Source organism: Panthera leo, chromosome D4 (genome assembly GCF_018350215.1).
Source record: "Panthera leo isolate Ple1 chromosome D4, P.leo_Ple1_pat1.1, whole genome shotgun sequence".
Taxonomy (NCBI): Eukaryota; Metazoa; Chordata; class Mammalia; order Carnivora; family Felidae; genus Panthera; species Panthera leo.
In genome coordinates this window covers 41,388,979-41,412,977 of record NC_056691.1, presented here as the reverse complement: position 1 = coordinate 41,412,977, position 23,999 = coordinate 41,388,979, and the positions used below count along the sequence as shown (strand labels likewise).

General features: G+C 37.6%; 1 protein-coding gene across 19 annotated transcripts in view; it reads left to right on the top strand.

Moving 5' to 3' along the window:
• Positions 1-23,999, top strand: part of BNC2 (basonuclin 2) — a 428,281-nt gene that overhangs the window by 276,139 nt on the left and 128,143 nt on the right. For 18 of the 19 annotated variants that reach the window (XM_042912989.1, XM_042912986.1, XM_042912984.1 and 15 more), the window contains one exon: positions 454-556. In XM_042912989.1, coding sequence (XP_042768923.1) covers positions 454-556 — 103 coding nt within the window. Of the gene's footprint in view, positions 1-453; positions 557-13,713; positions 13,745-23,999 lie in introns of those variants that run through there. The other variant, XM_042912990.1, reaches the window with a different exon arrangement.

Sequence of the window (23,999 nt, the reverse complement as noted above, 5' to 3'; positions counted from 1 at the left end):
TAATAATATTTGTATGTCATGTTTTACTTTCACCAACATTTCACTTGAGCATTATTGTAGTAGAATGTATTTTCCTGCATTATTGCCAAGTGGATAAACTTAAATGGGAATATATAGTAGCAGCAATATTTTTTTCTGTTTGGGATCCCTAGCGTTACAAATCAAGCATCTTGTAGAATACATAATCCTTTATTCTTATTCTGCTTGGTCTACGTTTCTAATTTAAAGGTTAAATATGAATGGCATGAAACATTCTATTAGTGTGTGAGCTTTGTTTTCTTACATTTTTTTTGGTAAGAGATTTTGATGCTTTCCAAATTTATTTTTAAAACACTCCAGGCCCCTACCAACATAAAGCCTTTAAAAATGGAAGTGGATGTTACTTATTAAAGTGGTAAAGAAATACAATACCTTTGAACAGATGCTGATCCTTTTTTTTCCTCTATTTTTCAGGCCATCCGTTGCACACTGGTAAACTGCACGTGTGAATGTTTTCAACCGGGGAAGATTAACCTGAGGACTTGCGATCAGTGTAAACATGGCTGGGTGGCACATGGTGAGGAAAATCTGGACTTTTCTTCCTGTTCTTGTTAGGTTCATGTGAATGTGCGTATTTTTTCAGAGCAGTCACTGCCCTGGAGAAGAGAGGGGTCAGCTGTGCTCCAAGAGCTAGTTAACATGCAGGCTGCAGCTCTCAAACAGCATATTCTCGGCTCTAAGGAGTAAGTCTAGGCAAGCAGTTCTTAGCAGACGGGTGCGATGTTTATAGGACAGTTGGGCCGTGGGGTTCTGACTGAACGTAGCAGCAGCCAGCAAGCACCAGGCCTGATGGAAACTCAAACATACCACAGTTGGCCTTTCAGGGCCTGTACCTCAGAAGGAGGCTGGCAAACCCTCTTTGCTTGAGGAGAATTCGTCGATGACTGCTCGCCCTTGTCGTATGCTTTTGAGGCTGCATTTATCCTCCCAGATGTTAAATTTTGTATGGTCCAAGGTGAGTGAGAGAGTGAACGGGAACATTGTTTGGCTAGTATCTGAAAAAATAATGTGTAAATACCCCCTTTCAGTGCTCATCGGGATTGGAGGTGGCCGGTGTTGAATGGGGGCTCTGCATAGGTGTGTCACCTGAGGGTGACCCATGGCCGTGGCTGCAAGTGTTGCTGCTTTTTGCCAGATGCACAGAGCTGTTCCATCAGTGTGGAACATTGAGCATTTAGTATGTTCTTATGTATGGTTTATGTGTTTTATGTTCAGGCAAAAAGAGACTTAGAAAATAAGCAGACATTTTCTTCCTAGAATGTAGAATTTTTAAAGATAGGTGATGTTTATAAAAGAAATCTTGGCTTGAGATTTTTTTGACAGCCTGGGGTATTGGCTTCTCAGTCGACATATTCTTCATTCCCAAACTGTGCCAAATATCCAGTGGGTTGTATTTTTATAAATGTCTTGTTATTCTAGCAAGATCTGAAGTAACAACACTGGGCCATGCCTTTGAAATGCTTTTAATTTATCATGTACCTTGCTTGTTAGGGTGTGTATGTTGGCATTGTGGGGACATTTCAGCCACATTTCTGTGTGTGAGATCGAGAAGGGATAGGTAGGGTAGCAGGAGAGGAATACCCTGGAAGGGGTGTGCCTGGCAGGCAGAGCCACGGTCCTTCAGTGCCTCCAGGAATGGAACTCCTTCCTGTTTCATTAGCAGGGCCAAAATCTGAAACGTCTCTCAGTCTAGTTTTGAACAACAGATGAGCTGCTGTTAAACTTTTGTAGTCTATGCGTGTTACCGCATTCAATGATTTCTTCTCTCTTCCGTATTCATTTCCTAGGGTTGTTGTAACAAAATACCACAGACTGGGTTGCTTAAATCAGAAATTTGTTTTCCCACAGTTCCAGAGGCTAGAAGTCCAAAATCAGGGTGGTTTCATTCTGAGGACTCTTCCTGACTTGCAGATGCCCTCATGTTGTGTCCTCAAATGGTCTTTCTTCTGTGGATGCATACCCCTGGTGTCTGTTTGCATCTCAATGTCTTCTTGTTCTAAGAACACCAATCAGATTGGATCAGGGCCCACTCTATTGGTTTTATTTTAACTTAACCAACCTGTTTTTTTTTTTAATGTTTATTTTTGAGAGAAAGAGAGCAAGCATGTGCCGGGTACATGAGGGAGGAAACAGGGGAGGGACAGAGAGGGACAGTGAGAATCCCAAGTAGCCTCCATGCTGTCAGTGCAGAGCCCGACGCAGGGCTCCGATGCAGGGTTCAAACTCACAAACCAAAATCAAGAGTCGGATCTTTAACCAGTTGAGCCACCCAGGTGCCCCTAAAGCTTAATCAGCCTTTTTAAAGCCTCAGTCTCCAAATATAGTCACATTCTGAAGTACCAGGGATTAAGGCTTTCAAGGTATGCATTTTGGGGGAAACACAACTCAGCCCATAACACTTCCTAAATATCCTTCTTTCCCTGAGTAAGTGTTGGCTTTACTAGGTAATAGGTACTAGAGCTTATGTCCCAAGCCCGTCAAGACTCACAGAGGCAGTATGGAGTCACATCCTGGCTCTGCAACTTCAGTGGCTCATAGTTGAGCATCTCTGCAGGTCCGCCTCCTCATCTGTAATATAGGATTAATAGTACCTACTTTGAGGATTGTTGTGAGAATTAAAGATAAAGCATATGAAGACTTTCAAATAAATAATACTGTGTTGAAAGTAAGAACCTGAACAATGGATAAGCAATAAAAGTAGGTCGATCAGTTAAACAAAAGACTTTTCATTCATTCAGCTCCCTTTTTTTCCAAAGCCATCTGTGTTCCCATCATCTGTCTACGGTGGTAGCCTTGTGAGTATAAAAGTTTACTGTGTCACCAGTTTGTTTTACCTATCCAACTGCCACATGCATATTACATTAGTAGTGTAATGGGGTGAGGTGGGAGAAGAAATATTTCTTCTTTCTCGAATAAAATAAATTATTCGTAGCCAATGGTTGTTACTGAGACTTTCTGAAGGATGTGATTTTTCACTAAACTTGAATAAGGCATTTCTGTTATATTGGGCTGTGCTTTTTCTACTGTGTCCTTAGAAATCCTGGGTTTCTGTGATATTAATTGTAGAGTTTCCCAAGTCTGTCTTTCTCTCACCACTGTTAATACCTTGATCTCTCTTCCCCCCTCTCCTCCTTCAACTGTGTATCCATATACAACTCCAGATATGTACGGGGTGCCTGGGTGGCTCAGTTGGTTAAACATCCGAATCCTGGTTTCTGCTCAGGTCATGATCTCATAGTTTGTGGGTTTGAGCCCCACATCGGGCTCTGTACTGACTTAGGATTCTCTCTCTCTCCCTCTCTCTCTCTGCCGCTCCCTCACTTGTGCTCTCTCTGTGTCTCAAAATAAACGAATAAACGTAAAAAAAAAAAAAAAAAACAGCGACAACAACTCTATGAGGCACCTGAGTGGCTCAGTCTATTGAGTGTCCGACTTCAGCTCAGGTCATGATCTTGAGCCCTGCATCAGGTGCTCTGCTGTCAGCGTGGAGCCCACTTTGGATCCTCTGTCCCCATCTCTCTCTCTGCCCCATCCCCGCACTCTCTCTCTCACACACACACACACACACACACTCTCAAAAATAAAATAAAACATTAAAAAAAAAAAAACCCAGCCAACTCCAAATATGTACGTGCAGACTTACAAACCCCACTCTTCTTGTACTCATTAGGACAAATACGATAGTGAAGGATTGGCTTCCAGCTTTTGAGTTGGCAGTGGGATGAGAGCACCCACTCTTTTTGCCCCTGGCATTCCAACTAGTTGCTTCATTCTCTCCCCCTGCACAGAAAACCCTGAAATCATATCTCTAGTGATTTCTGTGCAGAGGTGAAACACAGCAGCCTTCCTGGTTGCCTTATTCAGTACGGTGTCCTATGTGTGGCACAAGGAGGAAATTACTTGTTTTTTTTAGTGTGTGATTTTTCTCTGAAAGTGGATGTAACAGGAGTGAGACTACTGAGACACATCTCATAGAATTATTGTATCGCATCGCTAAACATACTCCACCTGTTAATTGTATTAAAAAAATATTTGCTGCTAAAAGATAAAGATAACCAAATGTCAAATCTAGTGTTCTCTATAAAAAGAACACCTTTTACAAACTTGATGGACTCTTTTGAACAAATATGTTCCTATATCTCTTTATAGTTTCTTTGTAAGATGTTGGATTTCATGGGCCATTATATCACACATACGCATGTGCATGCGCACACACACACACACACACACACACACACACACACACACACACTCTTCCATAGCCTTACACATTTATTCTCTAACCTGCTTCAATTGTTGACATTAGCTCCTTTACAGTAATCTTGAGAAAGATGTTTTAAAAATTAAAGGGAGTGAGTGATTAATTCATCATACTATAACACCTGGGTTTTGAAATTATGCACTGGGCCGTGTGCTTTCTACAGATTACTTCCTTGAAATCTTTAGCACCTTTGAGTCAGAGAGGAAAAAACCCTAAACAGTTCCTTGACTACCAATAGGTATTTCCCACTGAATTAATAAAGGATTTCCTGTTCTTTCTCCCCATTAATGAATTTCAGCTCTTTCACTTAGATAATAGAAAGCAGGGCTTTATTGAATTTAACTTTTATTTCAAAACAAGCTTTCTTTGGTATACGATCTCCATACCTATAATGCGTAATAACCCAGAGTTTCTAAGTTTGTAAATTTCTGTTCAGAGTTCTTGGATAAAGGACTCCAGCATACTGCCAGCTAATTCATTTAACAACTATTTTTTCCTACCTCTATTTGCATTATCTTTTCTGTGTGTTTCCTTCATTTGCCTAAGATATAGAGTGAGTTTTGAAAAAAATTAAAATAAAATTTCCTACAAGTTTTAATTTTCCTTGGTTCAAAAGTGCCAAAATAAGATACCAGGATAAGTAAGAGCAGCAATGGGCTTCTTTACTGGTGACATAAATGTTTATGTTGGTAGAAATTTAGTTTGTTGCATTTTGACCCTTTCCCACCATACTAGAGTAGTAATTCAACCATTCACAGAATTAAAGCTTCAGCCAAAGATTTTACATAGTCTTAGAAATTAGCAAGTATCGCTAGTACATACCCATACTGGGTAAGTTGTATGGGGAGGGTGGTAGGGATAGTGCTTCCTTCTAACGAGAAGTGTTACTAATAGGACTTTGTTGCCTTTATCAAAAAAAAAAAACAAAAAACAAAACAAAACTGGAGTATAGGGGTTGAGAACTATAGTACTAAGTCACTTCTGTTATTTATCATTTGCAAATGAGTTTTAATGCCTGTATTCTAGATGAAGATTTCATTTCTAAACCATTAAGATAGAGTAGTACAAATAAAAAAAATAGTAAATTATGTTCTAAATGATTTTAGTAAATATCTAGTGATAATCCAAGACAACTGGAAATTTTTTTTTCTTTTATGTTGGGTTGTATTTGATTTGTGTATTTGAGAAAAGAGGTGGGCAGATTTTAGAAAGGTAATGTATTTAGAATTTTTTCCTTTACTAGATCAGTAATTTTTACTTCCAACAAAGCCCATTTGTTAAAACTACCTTTAAAAAAAATCCACTGTCTCTTAGTGTGTCTCATAAGCATTTGGCAAGGAGATGAGGCTTGATGAATAAAAAATATATTACACAGCTTAATGAACCCCACAGCAGCTTTCTCGGTACAAATTATTTCCTTTATAGAATACTCTGATTTAAACCAAAAGCATGCACCATTCCAACAAGCTGCATGAATGATAGAATTTTCATTCACTTCCAAGTGATCTGAATTAACACTAGTGTTATTTCCTTTGGCTAAGGTCTGCCTATGAGAACGCTTGTTGCACCAGAATTCTTGAGACCTTTCTTTTATTATGTTCTATAAATGTGATTTCTCTTTACTACTTGCAGTTCATTCAAGGAGAAGATAGTCCTATGTTATTACTTCAATTATTTGGTCATCAAGCCAGCTGCCTTCCTGCTCATATCCAAACTATTCAGATTTTTTTTTAAATGTAAAACGAGCAGGCTAGGCCTGCATCATCTGGATCATCAATGAAGAGATATTTAGTAAGCATCTATCATAGATAAAGTACTGTATCAGGTGTCCTTCAGCTCCTCAGTTCTGTGCCACAGGAGATAGCAGTATAAAGTTAATTTAGTGTCCTATAGTAACCAGTTTTATGGTTTAATGTACTGTAAGACTTAATATTCATATAATCCATTAATTTCAAACCTCTTTTGTAATTCACTGGAAGTAATTTTTCTTTTTTTTTCTCATCATCATTGAATTTGAATTCTCAGCTTTTACTTGATATATCTTATCAGAACAGGGGTATTTATAGAGACCCTGCCCCAAATAGAAATATAAGACCTCCCATTAAATTTGAATTTCAGGTAAACAATGAATAGGGGTTTTTTTTGTTTTTTTTTAGGATAAGCCTATACCTGCAAATTTAGCTCAGTGGTCCTGTATTTTTATTTGCTAAAACTGGCAAGCATACATCTAAAAACATTCTAGTGAGGCTTAATTTGCGTATTTAAATCTTAAATCAGGGCCATTGGTTCTGAACATTCTGTAATCAGAAGCCTTTTGATTATGTCAGTCTTACATTTAGCACCACGAGATCTCAGCATTCTGTTTACAAATTCCTCAAATTTGTTGGCGCCCTGGTACTTTACAAGGATTTAAGCGGAGCGGATCAAAAGCAGTAGTTTTCATTTTATCCCATGAAAAGTCACATGTCTTTATTATTTGTCCCAGTCTATGCTCTTCTTATGAATTGTCTAAACATCTGTGGAAGTCGTTTATTCCCAACTGGTAACTCTGTAATATTCTCCCTGACTTGAGTCCAAAGCCCAGTATAATTAATGTAGTAATAACTTTTCCTTCTTCCTCCTTTCTTCCCTAGTTTTCTCTCTTCACACCCCAAATAGATGTCTTTTATCATAAGTAATAAAGCATGACATTTCTGTGACATCATGCTCATTCCAAATAACTCAGTTTCTGTATGATAATTCGTACATTTTTCATGATTGAGCAAGGAGGGTGATTAAAACTGAGTCTCTTCTGACAAAGGAAAGGTAATCCTCCCAGATATTAACCTACCAGAAAGCTCTGAACCTCCCTTTAATTGACCTGGAGATTGTCCCAATAAGAGTGAATTTTGCTTTGGGAGAGACTTGTTGCAGGAGGCTGTTTTGTTTAGGATTTGATGAAAAGTGTAAGAAAGGTACTAGCTTGAGTCCTTAGCACAGGGCAGTAAAGACCAGCTTTGCAAGTGAGAACTTGATCCTTTGGGGAAGATGTAGGTGTTCATGCTTCCAGGGCTTTACCTAGAAACAACGTGGGTAGGAACACCATATTCCTCTTCCTCTGGTATGCTGCTTTGGAAAAGGTGGGAACTAATGTAGTATGTGTTTAAAAGAATCCAGGTAGACTTAGTTCTTCCAGATTAGGATACTGAAACCTGGCTTGCCTAGCTGCAAAATTCTTTTCTAGTTAGAGAAACTGGCTTTTTGGTGCCTCCTAGCTCTGGTAAGGCAGTTGGGTCCCCGATCTCTCCATGGACAAAGTCATTGATCATCTCTCTGGTTATTTTTATTTTAAAGAGCAAAAACAAGGCCATTTTCCTGCCTGGCACAGGAGCCTTCTTTGCTTGACCTGAGGGCACCGTGCCCTCTTCTGCTTTTCTCCTTTACTCCCTGATCACAGCTGATAAGCTTTAAAGGGAGGCCATCCTCACAAATGCAAAGGTTGGGTGCCTGATTAATGGCATTAACTATATTCTTATTGTGTCCCTGAGCTGCTTATTTTGATTTGTTTCTTAGTCTGCCTACCTTTGGGATGGTGCTTTGAACTCCCTAAAATTTTTCATTTTTAATCACAGCACAAACAGTGCCTCCCCCCTCAAAGTCCTGGGCTCTCTGCCTGTTAGCTCCCCGTGTTTTTTTGTTTTTTTTTTTTTTTCCTAGCTTCTTACTCAGATGGAACATAAGATGAGTCTGGTAAATTCTGGCCTCTAAAGTATGCAGTGCCAGTCCGCTGCTAAGGAGTTTCTAGGGAGGATCTTGAGATTGAAACATACAGGGCTGGAGCCCCAGGATATGAAGAAGTTTCAGAATCATAAATGGGAGGCATGATAGAAAAGTAGGGAAGAGTGCAGTTCTGTTTAAGTTCCTGTGCTGCTCTTACCACCTACTATCAGCAGAACTTTGGCCAAGTTACATAATCTCTATTTTCTCATCTGTGAAACGTGGATAATGATAGCACCTAGTTTGTAGGGTTCTTCCTAGGATTAAATGAGATAATCTACTTAATAGTGTTGGTTATTGTTATTTCTGAACTCTTCTAGAAGTACAACTTCAACCTCTGAGGGCGTGACAGACATGTTTTAATATCGTTTAGTGGTTAAAAGTTGGCTTTGCCAGATGGTGGTCAAATCTCATCTCCGTCCCTAGTTAGTAAGCCTCAGTTCTTTTATCTGTAAATGTAAATAATAACAGAAATATACTTAAATATCACAGCAAGGTTTTGAGGAAGATTAAAGGGAAGAGTAGACTTAATACCAGTGATAATATCCAGAGCCTCACTTTTAAGGTGCAGGTGGTGTGAGCTTCTTTCCCTTCTAGGGAAGGTTTTCTTCAGTGCCCAGTGGCAAAGTTTAGGTTACCAGTTCTTTTGGCTGTGGGGCCAAGTGTTCCCTAGGTGAAGTTGTTTTCCCCAGTAAATCCAGTACAGTTCCATTCCTTCCATTTCCCCTAACGTGTCATTTGAGCCCTTATTTGAACAGAAATCAGAAACACTTTTTCCCAGAGGTCACATTTTGAGAAGTGTGGACCAGTTAAAATGAATTATAAGAGTATTTATCTGTTCAAAGTCCAAAACCAGAAGTAGATTAATTTTAGGCAGATTTCAGGCTACTTTTGCCCATTTTCACACCTATCTTGCATGTGAAGTGTTCTGATGGGCTAACCACTTTATCATTTTATTGTACTTTATTACATCATAAATTTTTATATCTTGCTAACGATCCTACAGGAAGCTTAATTGTTTATAGGAACATCTTAATTAACTGGAGTTCACCAGGTTAAGCAGAACACAAATTGAAGGAGTTATAAATGAAACACTCAACTCCTCTCATTTTATTCAGGATGCTCTGTTCAGATATACGAGGAGATTTCCTTGGGGCATAAGGACCCAGTATGCCTCAGCAATATCATGTTGATACTCTCAACCATCCTTCTTTCTGCTGTGTCATAGTGATGACTTTTTCTAAGCATGGGCCCTCCCCCTACCCTTTATTGAAGAGTGGATGAGGTAAATAAGGCAATTCAGAGGAATTCTGACTTGTATTCTGGGAGGCATAAAATGTTGCTTATGCATCCCATTCCTTACCAGTTTTGCCTTCTAGGAGGGTGGTAGGTGTTTGTAATTCTTCAAAAGCTTGTTGCATTTATCTGTTACTAGTTAGTGAGCGTGTAGCCAAAGCCCTGTATAGAAAGTATTTTAAGGTGTTACTGTCACAACTGGGTAGAGTCATAAGCAGTGTCTGTTAAGGGGCCCGGTAGTAAGGTCTCGCTCTCCCTGGAGTTCAGGGAGATCCTAATTTTAGCCTCTTAGGCCTCTCAGCCAGCTTGTATGGTCAGGCAGGTGACAGTACAAATGCAAGCTCAAACCCATCTAAATGAAAGGACAGTGTTGTTGGGCCTTAAATTCAATTTGCCAAGGAATGCAAAGGTAACTCTAGACCTGGCTGTCCAATCAAGAAGCCACTCTTATGGATGTGAGCACTTGACATGCAGCTAGTCCAAATTGAGACATGTTGTAAATATAACGTATACACTGGATTTTGGAAATGGCATCTTAAAAAAATATAAAATACTACAGTAATAATGGTCCATACCTATTGGTAATACTTTTGAGATACTGGGTTAAATAAAATATATTCTTAAAAATTAGTTTCATTGTTTGTTTTTTACCTTTTAAAAGAGACTAAAAAATTAAAGTACCGGACTTGAATTCTATTTCTATTAGACATAGCTGTTCTAGGCCCTCGGTATGAGATCATGTATTTGGAGGCCTGAAGCTTAGGTTAGAGTGGTTTACTGGTAGAGCAGTTAGAATTGGTGTGAGAATCCTAAAAACCGAAACCTGAGGCTCTTGTCCTCCCTTCACTCATCACTGTCAGCTCTTTCCCAGTCCTTCAAGCTTTCACACTTGCTGCACTATTGATCATGTCCAGTCTTTCCTCTGCCCTTTTCCTCGGGGAAGAGGGATCCCCCTTGCCCCTAGGAGCAATTAAGTGTTCCCTTCTGAATGAGCTCAGCACACTTCACGGAGACCAGAGGGTCGTTTCTGTGTAATACTGATCCCTCTACTAGCTTGGGAGCTCAAGGAGGGCACTTCTTCATCTCTGTGCTGATACCCACTGCGGCATTGCCCACATGGGAGCACAGGAACAAAGGTTTGCGGAAACTCCTAAGTGTATCTAAGAGTCTCTGACTCCTAATTGCCATTTCTTTTCCAGCAGCCTCTTCCATGCTAAGTGGTAAGCACAACTGCAGACAGCTTGCCTTTAGAGTCTGTATTTCTCTTTTGCAGCCTTTCTGTTCTCACCTTTTGCTGTTTTCTTCTGTCTTTAAACAACAAAACAAGTGAAAGGTAGGTAGGAGGTTTTAGCAGCCTGACTAGCCAGGAAGTAAATTTTAGAGAAGTTCAATTTGTTTGATCATTAACAGATGTTGGCATTTTGGTCTTATTCAGAAGGTACAGTTTTGAGTGAAATATCTTCCAGTTTTATTTAGTAGTTCTTCAATACTCCTTTGCCTGCAAAAATCTGATGGATAGAAATTCTCCCCTCCTCTCTTTGGTTGTCCATGTTTTCCACTATCAGTAAAAATTAAAAAACAAATCAACTTCTAGCATAAAAGAAAACACCTGTTTGGCTTGGAGAAATTGGCCAGGGAGGTCTTTTCTCTGACAGGCCAAAAGCGACCATCACAGGGCCCCTTATAAAAAAAAAAAAAAAAGACATTTTTTTTTTCTTTATTTCATGTGAGCATTGGCAGAAACTCTGACAAGCAGTTCTTCATATTTTATTATGTTCTTGTCTGCAGAATCTCTGTCAGGCAAAAACCTTGTCAGCGGAAAACCTGTCGTAGGATCAGAGGAGACAAAAACAGGTGTCACACAGGCAGTCAAAACTGAAGGAAAAAAAAGATTAGGCTAAAGAGAGAGAGGCAGACAATTACATTAATGCCATTGCTTTTATCTTATAGATGTGTGTTATTATCTCGGGGTGCTGAGTGCGCAATTGCCTCAAAGAAAAGTAGACAGGAGACAAGGGGAAACTTGATAGTTATTAACTGAAGAGGCAGTGTGTCAAAGCTGGATGGGGTTCAAAGTTTTGCAAAGGAAAAAAACTGCAGGCAGCAAGCAACGGCTGTGCGGTTCTGCTTTTGGCTACATAAACCTAGTAGCAATCTAACATTTTCTACTTGGAAACAGATCATAGAGAGAAAAATTAATGAAAGATTTCATTTGGAAGTTTTTGGGGTAACATTTATCCTATGTACATGTGACTGAATCATAATCTTTTCTCTCTTATAAAATCTTGCCACAATGTGAGGCATGGTGAGGCATGAAGACAGGCATTTGTCAGTTCAGCTGCGTTGTTTGGATATGTTTAAAACACCTATTATCAACACACTTTTAATTAAAAAAAGCTATTAAGAAGCCCTTTTACTAAGTGTGAACATCTGTACATGCAAGCTGTAAATTAGGAGATCACATATGTGTGCCTCAGTCAGAGACTAAATGAAGTTGGCAAGTGTTTTCTAGTACTGGTTTTTAAATACAGTAAAAAAATCTAAAGGAAAAGTTGCTACGTTTTAAAATTTGGATTTATTTTTATGATTGTGCCTTTTAGTACTAATTAATAGAACTTTTCTTCTATGTAGAAGTTAGGGCCATTGTTATTAACAAATTGGTAACCAGAATTCAAAGAGCTGACCAATGTCTCCCCTCTTTCTTTGTTCACATCTTTTCAAGAGACCTGACTTCTTTTCTGAGAGTTTGGGCTCATTAAATATTGGTGGTGATATAAAATAGTTTCATTTTGCCGATGGCTCAAACTCTGAAAGATATTTAGCTTGTTGATAGCTCCTACATGTCAAACAGCTGACCAGTAACTTTTGGCTGGGATGGCAACTTTAAGTTTCCTGGTCTGCTTAATCATACAATGATCGTGTTAGTGGAAAAATCAGCAAGGATTGCTCTAGCCCTTAACATTTTCTGTTCATGCATTTAACGGTTAGTTTAGATTTTTCCTAAGACTGCCTTCTTAACCCCTTTTTTATGAACAAATCTTTATATAGGGTCTTTTATCCCTCCAGTCACAGATGCAAAGCAGCTTGATACTTGATATATGCATTAAGCAAATCCAGCAATCCAGAAGAAAACACATAGGAGTGTCAAAAGTGTGTGTGATAGCCCAGAGTTTTAAGGGATTATGTTGGGGGAATAAAAAAAAAAGATAAAGATTGATTATAGATTTGGAATGAGATTTCAGGCTGACTTACTGGGAGAGGGAAGGAAAAATACTTGTGACACAAAGGTGATGTGTATTAAAAAAAAAAAGACTATAATCATTTCTTTCTTTCAGGTATTTCCTACCAGATGCTGGCTTTTTGTATTATTTTTCTCTCTCGGTTTTGAAATAGTTCTTCACTGTATGTGATAGAGTTTAAAGCATATGTTGCATAAAAAATAAATATGCCTTGCATTTATAATGTTTCCTTAATGAAATTCTTATATACATATATGCTACTTTAAGAAAATTAAGTATTTAAAGCTAATAAATTGGGAGTAAGGTAATTACTCTCTTGCAGAAGAGTACATTTTTTGTATAATAAAACGACTTGATATCATGTTTTCAAGTAATATATTTCAATAGTTACTTTTAAAACAAGATATGTTTTGTAGTCAGTGTACATTTAATTCATTTTTCTGTAAATTAAATAAAGCAAGGTTTGTGTAGTCTGCTTTCAGCTAGCCTTGGTGACCAGAGTTCGGATAGAACAGCAAGAGTAGAAACAATCCCCCAACCTGGTTGCAGCAAGTAGATTCAATTACCAAATCTCTTCCTAGTTTTACTGTCAAGTTTGTAGATTAAATTTTCTCTTTTCCCCTTAACCACTTCTCATGAAGTTGCTGTAAATGAGGAAAGACATGCCCCCAAAAGTGGGCCATGTAAGGAAGAAGGAGAAGAAATAAAACCAAGGAATTATTTAATCTACTAGCCAAGAGAGTGAGCTCCTGCATAACCAAGCGTTGACAGTCTACTTTTATGTGTGCCTCAGTCAGACTTTAATGATTTCCAAAGTCTGTTGTGAAGACTTTATTATGCATAAGGCCACAGGGGGGAAATGCCAATCAGTTTGAAATATTACTACATAATCTCAAGTGGAGTTCAAATTTTACCCTGGAATAATTGTAGGTGTTTGTGTGTGCATATCCACATATTCTGAAAGCTAAATGTCAACTAGGGATGATTAAAATCCATAGGATGGTGGGACCTCATTGGTACTACTCTTGTCCCCCTTTCCTTGCTACAGATTAGAATCACATTCGTAATGAACCAGAAGAGTATTCATATACTTATCCCTCGTGTAGGAAGGGACAAGAAAAAATCAAGAGCCATTCACATAAGGCATGATAAGGTATAGTAATGTAATTGGAGTTTATGGAGGCTCAGTAGGTTTTTGTTTTATTTTACTTAAAAACACTGACACACTGTTTGTTCAAGGAAAAAAATAAACCCTTCGCACATAAGGGCTGACAGCTTTTATCACCAGGCTTGGGGATCACTCTTTCAGCTATATATCATTCCTTTTCTTCTTTTTTTAAAAAAAATTCTCGAAGCAAGCCTTCTCCTCGGTATTAAGTATCCTAATTAATTCAACCTTGACAGTTACAGTTAGAAAGTTGTGACTTAAATGGAACATGAGTTATTTTGTACTTAAATTTTCCCCAATTATATGGTTCTTTTCCCCAAAAGTAGTGAATAAAATTGCAGATCTAAATATTACTTCAAGTCATAAGGAATTCTTTTAATAACAGTCATTGTCTGCCTTCATGATCGATTCTCTGATTCACTAAAAAGTTTTTAATATGTCATCATTGCCATTTATTAATGTTTTCCCCAAGTGCTATGGCTTTTATTAGGGTCTGGCTCACGATCTATGAGTAGGCTAAGCCTTTGCCTTGCGCCCTGATGCTCTCTCGCCTAGTTAGAGAGCTGAGTCTTATAATGGGAAAGGATTGATGTTATAATGATTCCAAAGGGTCCCTTTATGATGAAATTCTAAATACGCAAAATCCCATTAAACCTGTAGAAGTTCATGGGCTAGCTACATTGAAATGACATATCATTATATTGGGTATAGCATGCATATTATAAAGTATGATATAATTGGAAATTATTGGTGATATTAGCAAGAATGAAGAGCCACCCACCCTCATAAATTCAGAGTATTTGGGTATTTGAAGTAGGAAAGGGAACAATATTCCCAGTGATCAAAACTTTAAAATCTGACCCCAGAAATTGCTCTTAGAAAATCCTGTCCCTAACAACTTCATTTCTGAACTTTTAAAGTAATTGTGGAATGAATTCCATAAAACAATCCCTTAAAAAACACATGTTAAATGTTAATCTATTAGAAATTAAAATCATGCTCTTTGACCTGGAGCTCCTAAAAGCTGACCACTTGATGCTGTTATAATTTAGAATCCAAGGGGGAATTGAGGCAAGAGACATGGGGTTCTCGAAACAATTAGCTTTCCAGTTTAAGGCTCACTTGGCCTTTCTCCCAAAATGAAAGAATGAGTTTCTTTACTTTTTCTTTCTTACTTGTAAAATTGCTTCAAATTAGTATTTAAAATTTTAAAAATGTCCAGGGCAAGACTGGAAATTAGTGATATAAAAGATTTCCTTTTAGGCCATTTTCATACAAATTTTTCATTGTTTTCCTCTGCAAAGTAGGTGGCTTTGAAAAGTTGCCTCACTTGGCTCACTCCTGATTGAATGGCTCTGAGCTTCACACTGCCATGTCTGAACAGCTGTTACATGGAGTCCACTGGACATCAGGGCCTGAAATATTCGAACATATTCCTGAGAAAACCACCTAACTCACTTGAATCTGGCTTTTAAAGAAAGTTAGGTTTAAAAAAGTTGTGGAAAACTAAGAACTATAAACTATCACTGAGAGCCAGTTTTCTAGGATCAGTGAAAAGCACTTTTATACTCCTACATTAAGAAAAAAAACTATCTGAATATGTTCTTATTTCTGTGACCTTCACAGAAAATATTAGAAGTGAAGTCTGTAGAATTACAGGTTTACATTTATTTTAATTTACTTGAAGGTTTGGGGAGTAATTCCTGTTATTAAAAATTGAAATAAAAAATAGTTATTCACATTTCATTTGATAGATGCAAGTTCTTTTATAACCACTCTTCACCCACCCACCCCCAGCACTATTTTATACTTTTGAAAACAGAATTTTGTAAAGAACATTACTTTGTTCTTTAAGTTAGCAATATTGTTAAAAGTGTATATTCGTATTTATTACATATTTTGCATTATGTTTTATACTTAATTTGCATTTGCTTTATACATTTACATTAATGAACCATAAAAATTCTGGCTGTTTCCTTATGTTGATTCTGTTTTTAACAGAAATGAGTTTTCTTCATCCAGACTTATGTGTCATTTTGGGGTCTAATCCTGTCAAAGTGTTTATTAAAAGTTTGATATCCAGACCTCAATTTCTCCTTTGTTTTATAGCTAGAAAATTACTAGTTTAAGCTTCGGTTTTTGCCACTTTAAGGAAATCCAGGTAAATTACGTTCACTCAGTTATCTAATTCACAGTTTAAGAAACTCTTGTATGAATTTTCTTTTTCTAACTAGTATCTATATTGTACAGTTAAGCCTTTTTCTTTTACCAGATAAAATTCCACATACTAAAAAGAGATTCATTTATCTACTGGCTTTTTTTTCTATAGACCTTTTATAAAAGAAAAATAACCTTTTCTTTGTAGATGCTGTTCTTACAGTCTTAATGTGTGACTCTTCTCTGACTTCTGTCCAAAGTCTGGACCAGCTATATATACCTTTTCCTATAGCTATGAGGCCATAAGTCTAGCACATTGATCACAGATCTAGTGATCTGTCCTATGATTTTCATAATGTCTGTACATTATGTTCTAGTCTATGCACCATGTCATCAAGCTTATTTTAACAATACTGGATTTCATCTTGCTGTTACCTAGAAATCCATTGGATGCCCCCAAATAATTCTCAAGTAGTAGGAAAGGGAATAGATTATGCAAGGCTCGGTCAGTTTCTGTTCAGCTAGCAGCCCCACCTCACTCCCTAAACTGCCACAATTACCTACCTCCACTGTTCTCTAGAGGAGTATAAAGATAAAAGGAGAGGGACATGGGTGAAATTAAGAATTTGGTGGCACAGTAGAATCACGCATTTAGCTTTTCAGTGCAAATACACTAATGGTCTTTTTCTATATTATGTTCACTTAACTGTGTTTATCCATTCAACAATATGAGGGCTGGACACCCTTGAGTCGATTATGTGTCAGATATGGTTGCTGCTTAACATCAGGCTCTTGTGATAAAATGGGCACATAAGTGACCCAGTAAATGGGCACCATATGTTTGGGATGTACATGTTTGGCATACATCATTATTGAGACAGTTGGCTCTTAGATGAAGGGACTTCTCCAGACCTCATGGAAAAAGAAAATGGAACTTGAAGCTAAAAGAAAAATTTAGTCAGAAAGGTAAATAAGAGGGAGGAAAGGCAGTTAAGGAACAGCATTGAAAACAAACAAAAAAAAAAATTAATGTAGTTTAGCAGATGGAACCCTGCTTGTGTCTCCAGCCTCATCCTGTATTATTCTGCTACTCTTTCTCATGTGCTAGCAGAATTGGCTTTGCCTAGAAGAGCCAATTAATTTGTTACCCATTTAAATTATGTTCTCATGTTGCATACCCAGTTTGTAATTCTGTGCATTAATGAGTATGTTTAAGATGTCTGTTTTCCTCAGTAGCCTATTAACTTCAAGGTGGCTTGAATCATACCTGTTTTGTTCTCCACTAAATCTCTAAAACTTAGCATAGTGCCTAGAAATATTCATTGAGTGACCAAATACTAAAGTGCTAGGAATGTTTGAAAGGTAATGTATAGCTCATTGTGGTTGGAACAGAGGCCTGTGTCAGTTACTAGGATGGATAGTAATTTGATCTGGCCAAGGTTTTCTGACCCAGGTTAAGGACTTTGTGTAAAGGGGGAGTAAGGTAGAAAAGAGCGACTTGTGGGTTGTATTTAGGTTGTATTTAGGCCAGAGAGAACAGAGATAGACCAGACCATCAGGGGTTACTTGCAGTAATGGAGGTGTGAGAGTCTAAAAGTCTGTGCTAAAGTGGTAGAAGTTAGGCCAGAGAGGAGGAATTGATCCAGGAGAAACTGTGGTGAAAAAAGTTATGTGTACTAAGTAGCTTGAGATAATTTTGAATGTTTTTGCTATATATAATGTTCAGTTAGAAAAACACCACCAGCAAGATAGAAATTTGTATCCATGGTGTGGACCTCAACCATATAAAAATTACGGACTGAAAAAAGCAGATGTAACTATATCAACATGTGGACATTAGCAGTTTTTGGATGATGGGATTATAGATGATTGTTTTATTGTTGTTGTCTTTCATCTACAGCGTTTTTTCAGTGAGTACTTTTGACATATCTAATCAGAAAATAACAACAGTAACACAAAGGTTTGTTTCAAGCCTAGTTTCCTTAGTTCTACTTTTCACAGCACTAAGGGTCAAGTACATGTTTACAGTTGAGGACATGGAGCCTTGGGTAGGTTAGGATTCACATGCGTAGAGTAAGAGTGGTTGGATTCCTAGAGGCAGCTCATCTTAGGCAGCTGCAGAGGCAGCTCCTCTAGAATCCTGATGCTTCCCGGGCATCTCTATTGATTTCCGTTCTACACCCCCAAACTAGAAAATCTTAGTCATCCTGTATCTGTGTCTCATCATCTCTGTAAGCGTCTGTTTTCTTCCCCACACTTTTTAGCTTGGTCTTGGTTCTGTGTTCTTCCTTCCTTGCTTCCTTGAGTTAAGGTAGTGGTCTTCAAGCTTTTGGCTTGCTTGCCACCAAAAAGAGTTTTGAAAATGAAGAGCCATCCTAACATTTTCATATACTAAGTAACTTGCCAAGGTCATACAGCAAATAGGTAACAGAGCTCAGATTTGAACCTTTGGAGTCTGTCCTTAAGAAACTGTCCCTTATTGGGAGGACAACGATCTTTTTTTTTTTTTTTTTTTTTTTTTTTTTTTTAACACTGGGAATTTTAAATCATTGTTTTAAGTCATGATTATTTTTTTTATCTCCTTAACTCTTGTTTCCAGTTCACTGTCCCCAAATTACCTTACTATAAATGCAATCATATGTTCGGTGATAAGTCTTATATCATTCAACTTATACATGCCAGCCACAAGAATTAAGAAAACAATGTAAATAGAAATTTTATTGTTTAGGGGCGCCTGGGTGGCGCAGTCGGTTAAGCGTCCGACTTCAGCCAGGTCACGATCTCGCGGTCCGTGAGTTCGAGCCCCGCGTCAGGCTCTGGGCTGATGGCTCGGAGCCTGGAGCCTGTTTCCGATTCTGTGTCTCCCTCTCTCTCTCTGCCCCTCCCCCGTTCATGCTCTGTCTCTCTCTGTCCCAAAAATAAATAAAAAACGTTGAAAAAAAAAAAATTAAAAAAAAAAAAAAAAAAAAAGAAATTTTATTGTTTAATTTGATCAAGATGATAAAATCCAAAACAATGTATATATTACAAATTTTTATAATTTATTAAGCATAAAATGGATTTTTGTTAGATATAAAATGGATGGGGCTATAATTTTTTTCTTCCCAGATTAGTTCATATATCAGGAAATGAATAATACTTCGTATAAGAAAGAGAAAAAGGTGCACTATCATTCCTCCATTCTGCAGATACTACTACTGAGATACTTGCTCACATTAATAGGTGGGATTAGCAACTTTATTCCATCATCATTCAGTTCTTAGAAGTCATTTCAAATTACATGCCCAAAATTACACAATGATCAATTAGTTCTGTTAAAAGGAAAGAAATGAAAATCACATACCTTATTACCTAGATGTTGTCCTAGTCATTCACCAATTCAGTTTCTGGAAATTTTAAACCTATTAATGCCTATTTATAAATTTAGCCATTAGTCTTTCATTTAGAGGCATATTATTTATTCTAGTATACACAGAAAAGATTGAGGAAATAAAAATGCTGTATTCAAATAGTTTCTGCAATATGCTTTTTTTTTTTGAAAAGAGATATTTCTGTCATTGCAGATTTAGTTATCTTGACTGAAAATTTTCACCAGTGCTCATGGTCAAATCATGCTGCCAAATCTAATTTAATTTTCATTGGAAAAAATTGAACTCACATTTCAATTCAAATAAAGTGAATATATTAATATGCATTTTGAGAAAATTATTAAAAAATCAATATGTTGTAGACTGGATTTCATAGAGTAGATTACTAAAACAGTCTAGAATAAAATGTGGAGCTAATAAAATTATTCACTTTACAACAGAAACGCTATTTCTTATTAATTGGTTATGATGTAATATATAAACCTAAGGTTTTTATGAAGTGAAAAATATATTAGAAGTCATGAATAAAGAGTCATGGTCTTACTTTGATAATGGGGTTCCATGTGTGTATCACAATATAGTGTTGGATTCTAAGAACAAATTAGGTTAAGAGTCACGTATTATAAAAAAATTTATTAATTTGCCTAGATCTCATGGCCAAACTTTTTGTGTATTTATGAAAGAAGTTACGTACTGCTAAAAAGTAAGTGCTTTAGCATTTAGACCATAATTTATGTTAATTTTACTTTTATTAATAAGATGTGCAAAATATTCAAAATTTTATAAAAAAATAAGATGAAAATGATGAATAACCATAACTGAAATATTTTGATATTATTTGATTAAATAATACCTTATTAAGTGATCAGCATAGTTTCTGAAAGAAATCATGCAAAATTTCAAATCTCATGTTTTATCTAGTGTGCCTTACAAATTTTGTAGGTCTAGGAAATATTCAAACTGAATTTACTGAATTTACAAGTATTCATATACTCAGAGCCTTTTCTTCCAGGTGATGATTGCTACGTTTAGGGATGAGTGTCAGGATTAATTGAAAAGAATGGTTTAACTTTTAATATGTTGGGAGGCAAAAGCCATTTTCAGTATTGGACACTTTGGCTTTGCTCTTACAGGATATTTTCCAAAGAGTGATTCGTTATTCAAATAGGTAGGAATGCTAGAGGTGAGTGCATTACTCCTGTCCCATTTTACTTTCTATCTGAATTCTGAATATTCCAATATAGACCCACGTATCAAGTTCTAGCTACCCTTTACCCATATAGGTATAATCATGAGAAGAGCACCCCTTCCAGGTTCTTGGTGCTTTTATTAATCATTAAAGGAGGCTTTCACAAAGCCTCATTTATTTCAGCACCAGGAGAGTTTTCCACACTGAGTCAGCACGGCCGTATAAGGCCAGTCAGAGGATACACCATTATTTTGTAAAGAAGGAAGGGTACGGTTTTTTAAAGGAGAAATGTGAATGGCTAATCTCTATGTGCATACAGGCCTGTTCTCAGGTGGATCAATTTTAGGAAAGACTAAATAGAGGATTACAGGGTCTGGAAATTGAGTCCCCATGTCTGCATATTTCTCGGAAGGCCTTAACCTCACGTGTAGGCCCGTCATAGTTTGAAGTCCACCAAGTTAAGGCATCTCCCAGTGGAGTATTGCAAACATGTTCTACTCTATACACTTGACTCTAGCCCATCCCTTCACCCAACTCTGTCTGTGATTTTTGGTGTGGCATGTGTAATGGTATATATCAGAGTCATCTGTTTTCAAACTAACCCTGACCATCTCTCTCTCGACTTCCTCAGAGGGGGTTGTGGCTCTGTGGCTGAGGTTTGCTCAGCACCTTCGTCAGTAGCTGTTTAGTTACTGCTGACCATGCGCCATATCCCTCAAGCTGACAACTATTGTTTTAAACTTCTAGGCCCTTGTCAAAATTTTGTATCTAAAATTATAAATCATTCTAATGTTATAAAATGTTTAGTATTTTCTATGTCCTATTAACAAGAAATAAAATTATATCATACACTTTCCATAGCTTTGGCCTTTAGTACGAAGGCTCCATAGATTGCCCATCTGATTCTTTTGTACTTATCTCTAACTATTTTGCCTCAAGTATTACACATTCTTTGGGTAGTCTATTCTCTGACACATATCAGTGGTTCTCAAAGTGTGGTCCCTGGCCAGCAACATCAGCCTCCTGTAGAGACTTATTAGAAATGTAAATCCTTGGTCCCCACCACAGACCCAATCAGAAACTCTGGAGGCAGTGGTCCAGCAATCTGTGTTGTCATAAGCCCTTGAGGTGATTTCTGATGCACATAATGTTTGAGAACGCCTGCCTTAGCATCTACCTAGATTGCTCTCCTCCTCTCTCACTTGCTGAATTCTTAGTTGTCATATAAAACAATGCCTTCCTGGCAGAGTTGCCCTCTCTTCTGTATCCTACAGTACTTTTATCAAATCTCTTTTCTGGCATTTATAGTGATTGCATCTGTCTACTTTTGAAGGTGGAGGCCACAACATAAATTACTTTTGCATCTGCATGCAGCACCTACCTTGGTGATAAGTTTTTAAGTGCTGGTGAATAAATGAATGTATGCATGAATGAAGGAGAAGAGCAATATAGGAGGAGTGGTGATCAATAAGGTCAGCTGCTGTGAAGAGATCATGGAGAATAATGAAGGAAAAAAGCTATTGGATTTCATAGTAAGGCAGGTGTTGGTGACCTTTGAAATGCTTGCTTCAGCAGAGTGATGGGCAAGAAGCCCAGATTGCTGCGAGTTAGGGACTTCCAACATGATGAAGATTTGCAAGTTTCTAGACTTATTGACTGTTTATCTGAACATGTGGTAGAAACAGAATTTTCTTGGGAGAAATAACTACGTGACCTTAGTTCAGTTACTTAACCTCATTGAGCCTGTGATCTCTGAATAGCCAATAATAGTAATACTGTGTGGTTTTTTATTTTTTAAAGGATTAAAGTAGATCATTGTAACCCCCTAGAATGCCTGACATTTACTTATTACTTACATGGTCATTTCCCTTAGCCCCCCACCCCCACATACAATTTATTTAATAATGTTGATGGTGTCCATTACCCTTTGTAAATTTGTATAAGATATGAAATTGTTAAGGGTACCTTTATTCCAGTCATTGGAGAAATTGTGAATTACAATTGGAATTGTGAATTGGAGAAATTTGGGCTGGAACTAGTTGAACCATTGATAGCTGCTTTGAAATTACATGGTATCCAGCTGGAAAAGTACCCCCAAAAGTGGAATATTTTTTGATACAAATTATGGAATACTACTTCAAGCAGACATATAAGGGGAGTGTGTGGAGAGAGGTTTTTTTTTTTTTGTTTTTTTTTTGTTTTTTTTTTTTTGGCTCATGTGGCAGAAAACTTCAGGGGATAGTGCCAGCCTCAACACTGCCATATCCATATCTTCTATATCAAACAGTATTATCAGTGGTTGGTCTTTCTCAGACCATCTTGCAGACTGCCTTCTATATGATTCTCATTCTCAAGCATATGTATTAGCTACAAATAGCTAGGAAAGGGAAGACTTACCAGGAGTTCAAAGTAAAATCCTACATTCAATTTCACCTTTCAGACTTAGGTCACTTGCCCATTCTTAAACCAGTTGCTGTGGCCAGGGGCCTGGGATGTTCTGGTTTTCCTGGCCTGGCTTAAGGAACATTCTAGTTGATGGAATAATTGATACTGAGTGTAGGAGAAGAGTGGCTCCCCAAAGGGAAATCCAGTTTCTGGTACCAGAGTGAAAGGGAGTAGATGCAAAGCAGACAAAGCATTTGATAACATCTTATTGTATAGAAAAGTGCTTTTTTAAAAACTGTGCTTCCAGGAACCCTAGGGGTTCCACTGAAATGCTTAAACAAGTTGAAGGGAAGAAGAGAGGAACAAATGATTGGAAGCTCTCTAATCCACATGCACTCCAGCTTCACTAAGGGTAGCTTTCATTTTATATATCTTTATATCCAGTTTTTGTTAAGATTTCATTTCAGGGGTTCCTGGGTGGCTCAACCAGTTAAGCATCTGACTTTGGCTCAGGTCATGATCTCGTGGTTTGTGGGTTTGAGCCCCGTGTCAGGCTCTGTGCTGATGGCTCTGAGCTTGGAGCCTACTTCAGATTCTGTCTACCACCTCCCCCCCCCCCGCCCCCGCCTCTCTCTCTCTCTCTCTCTCTCTCTCCCCTTCTCTCTCTGCCCCTCCCCCCATTCACTGCCTCTATCTCTGTCTCTCAAAAATTAATAAATATGAAAAAAAAAGATTTCATTTGAAATGGAATTTGGGGAATACCATTGGTACAGGATAATTTAAGATGGTTAGACCCTTCAAGTATAAAGGTAGGTGACTTTTTTCACTTATTCTCATGAATAAGTTCTTGCCTTACCTCCCATTCATCCCCATTGGCCCACTTCATGTTCCTAAACCCACCAAGACTCAGACTTGAGTTCTCCACAGTCAGATTCAGGAAAATCATGACATTGGGCAGATATCCAGTTCTTAGTTTATTGTTATTATGACACTTAAAAAATTGTCACTTACCCATTGCCCACCTAGGAGACATCCCCAAAAGTGGTTGACAACTTGGTGACTCGGTATGATCCAAAAGCAGAAAATTTTGATACATTCAAGAAATTTGACAGATAATAAATAATCTTTGATGATCTGTTTA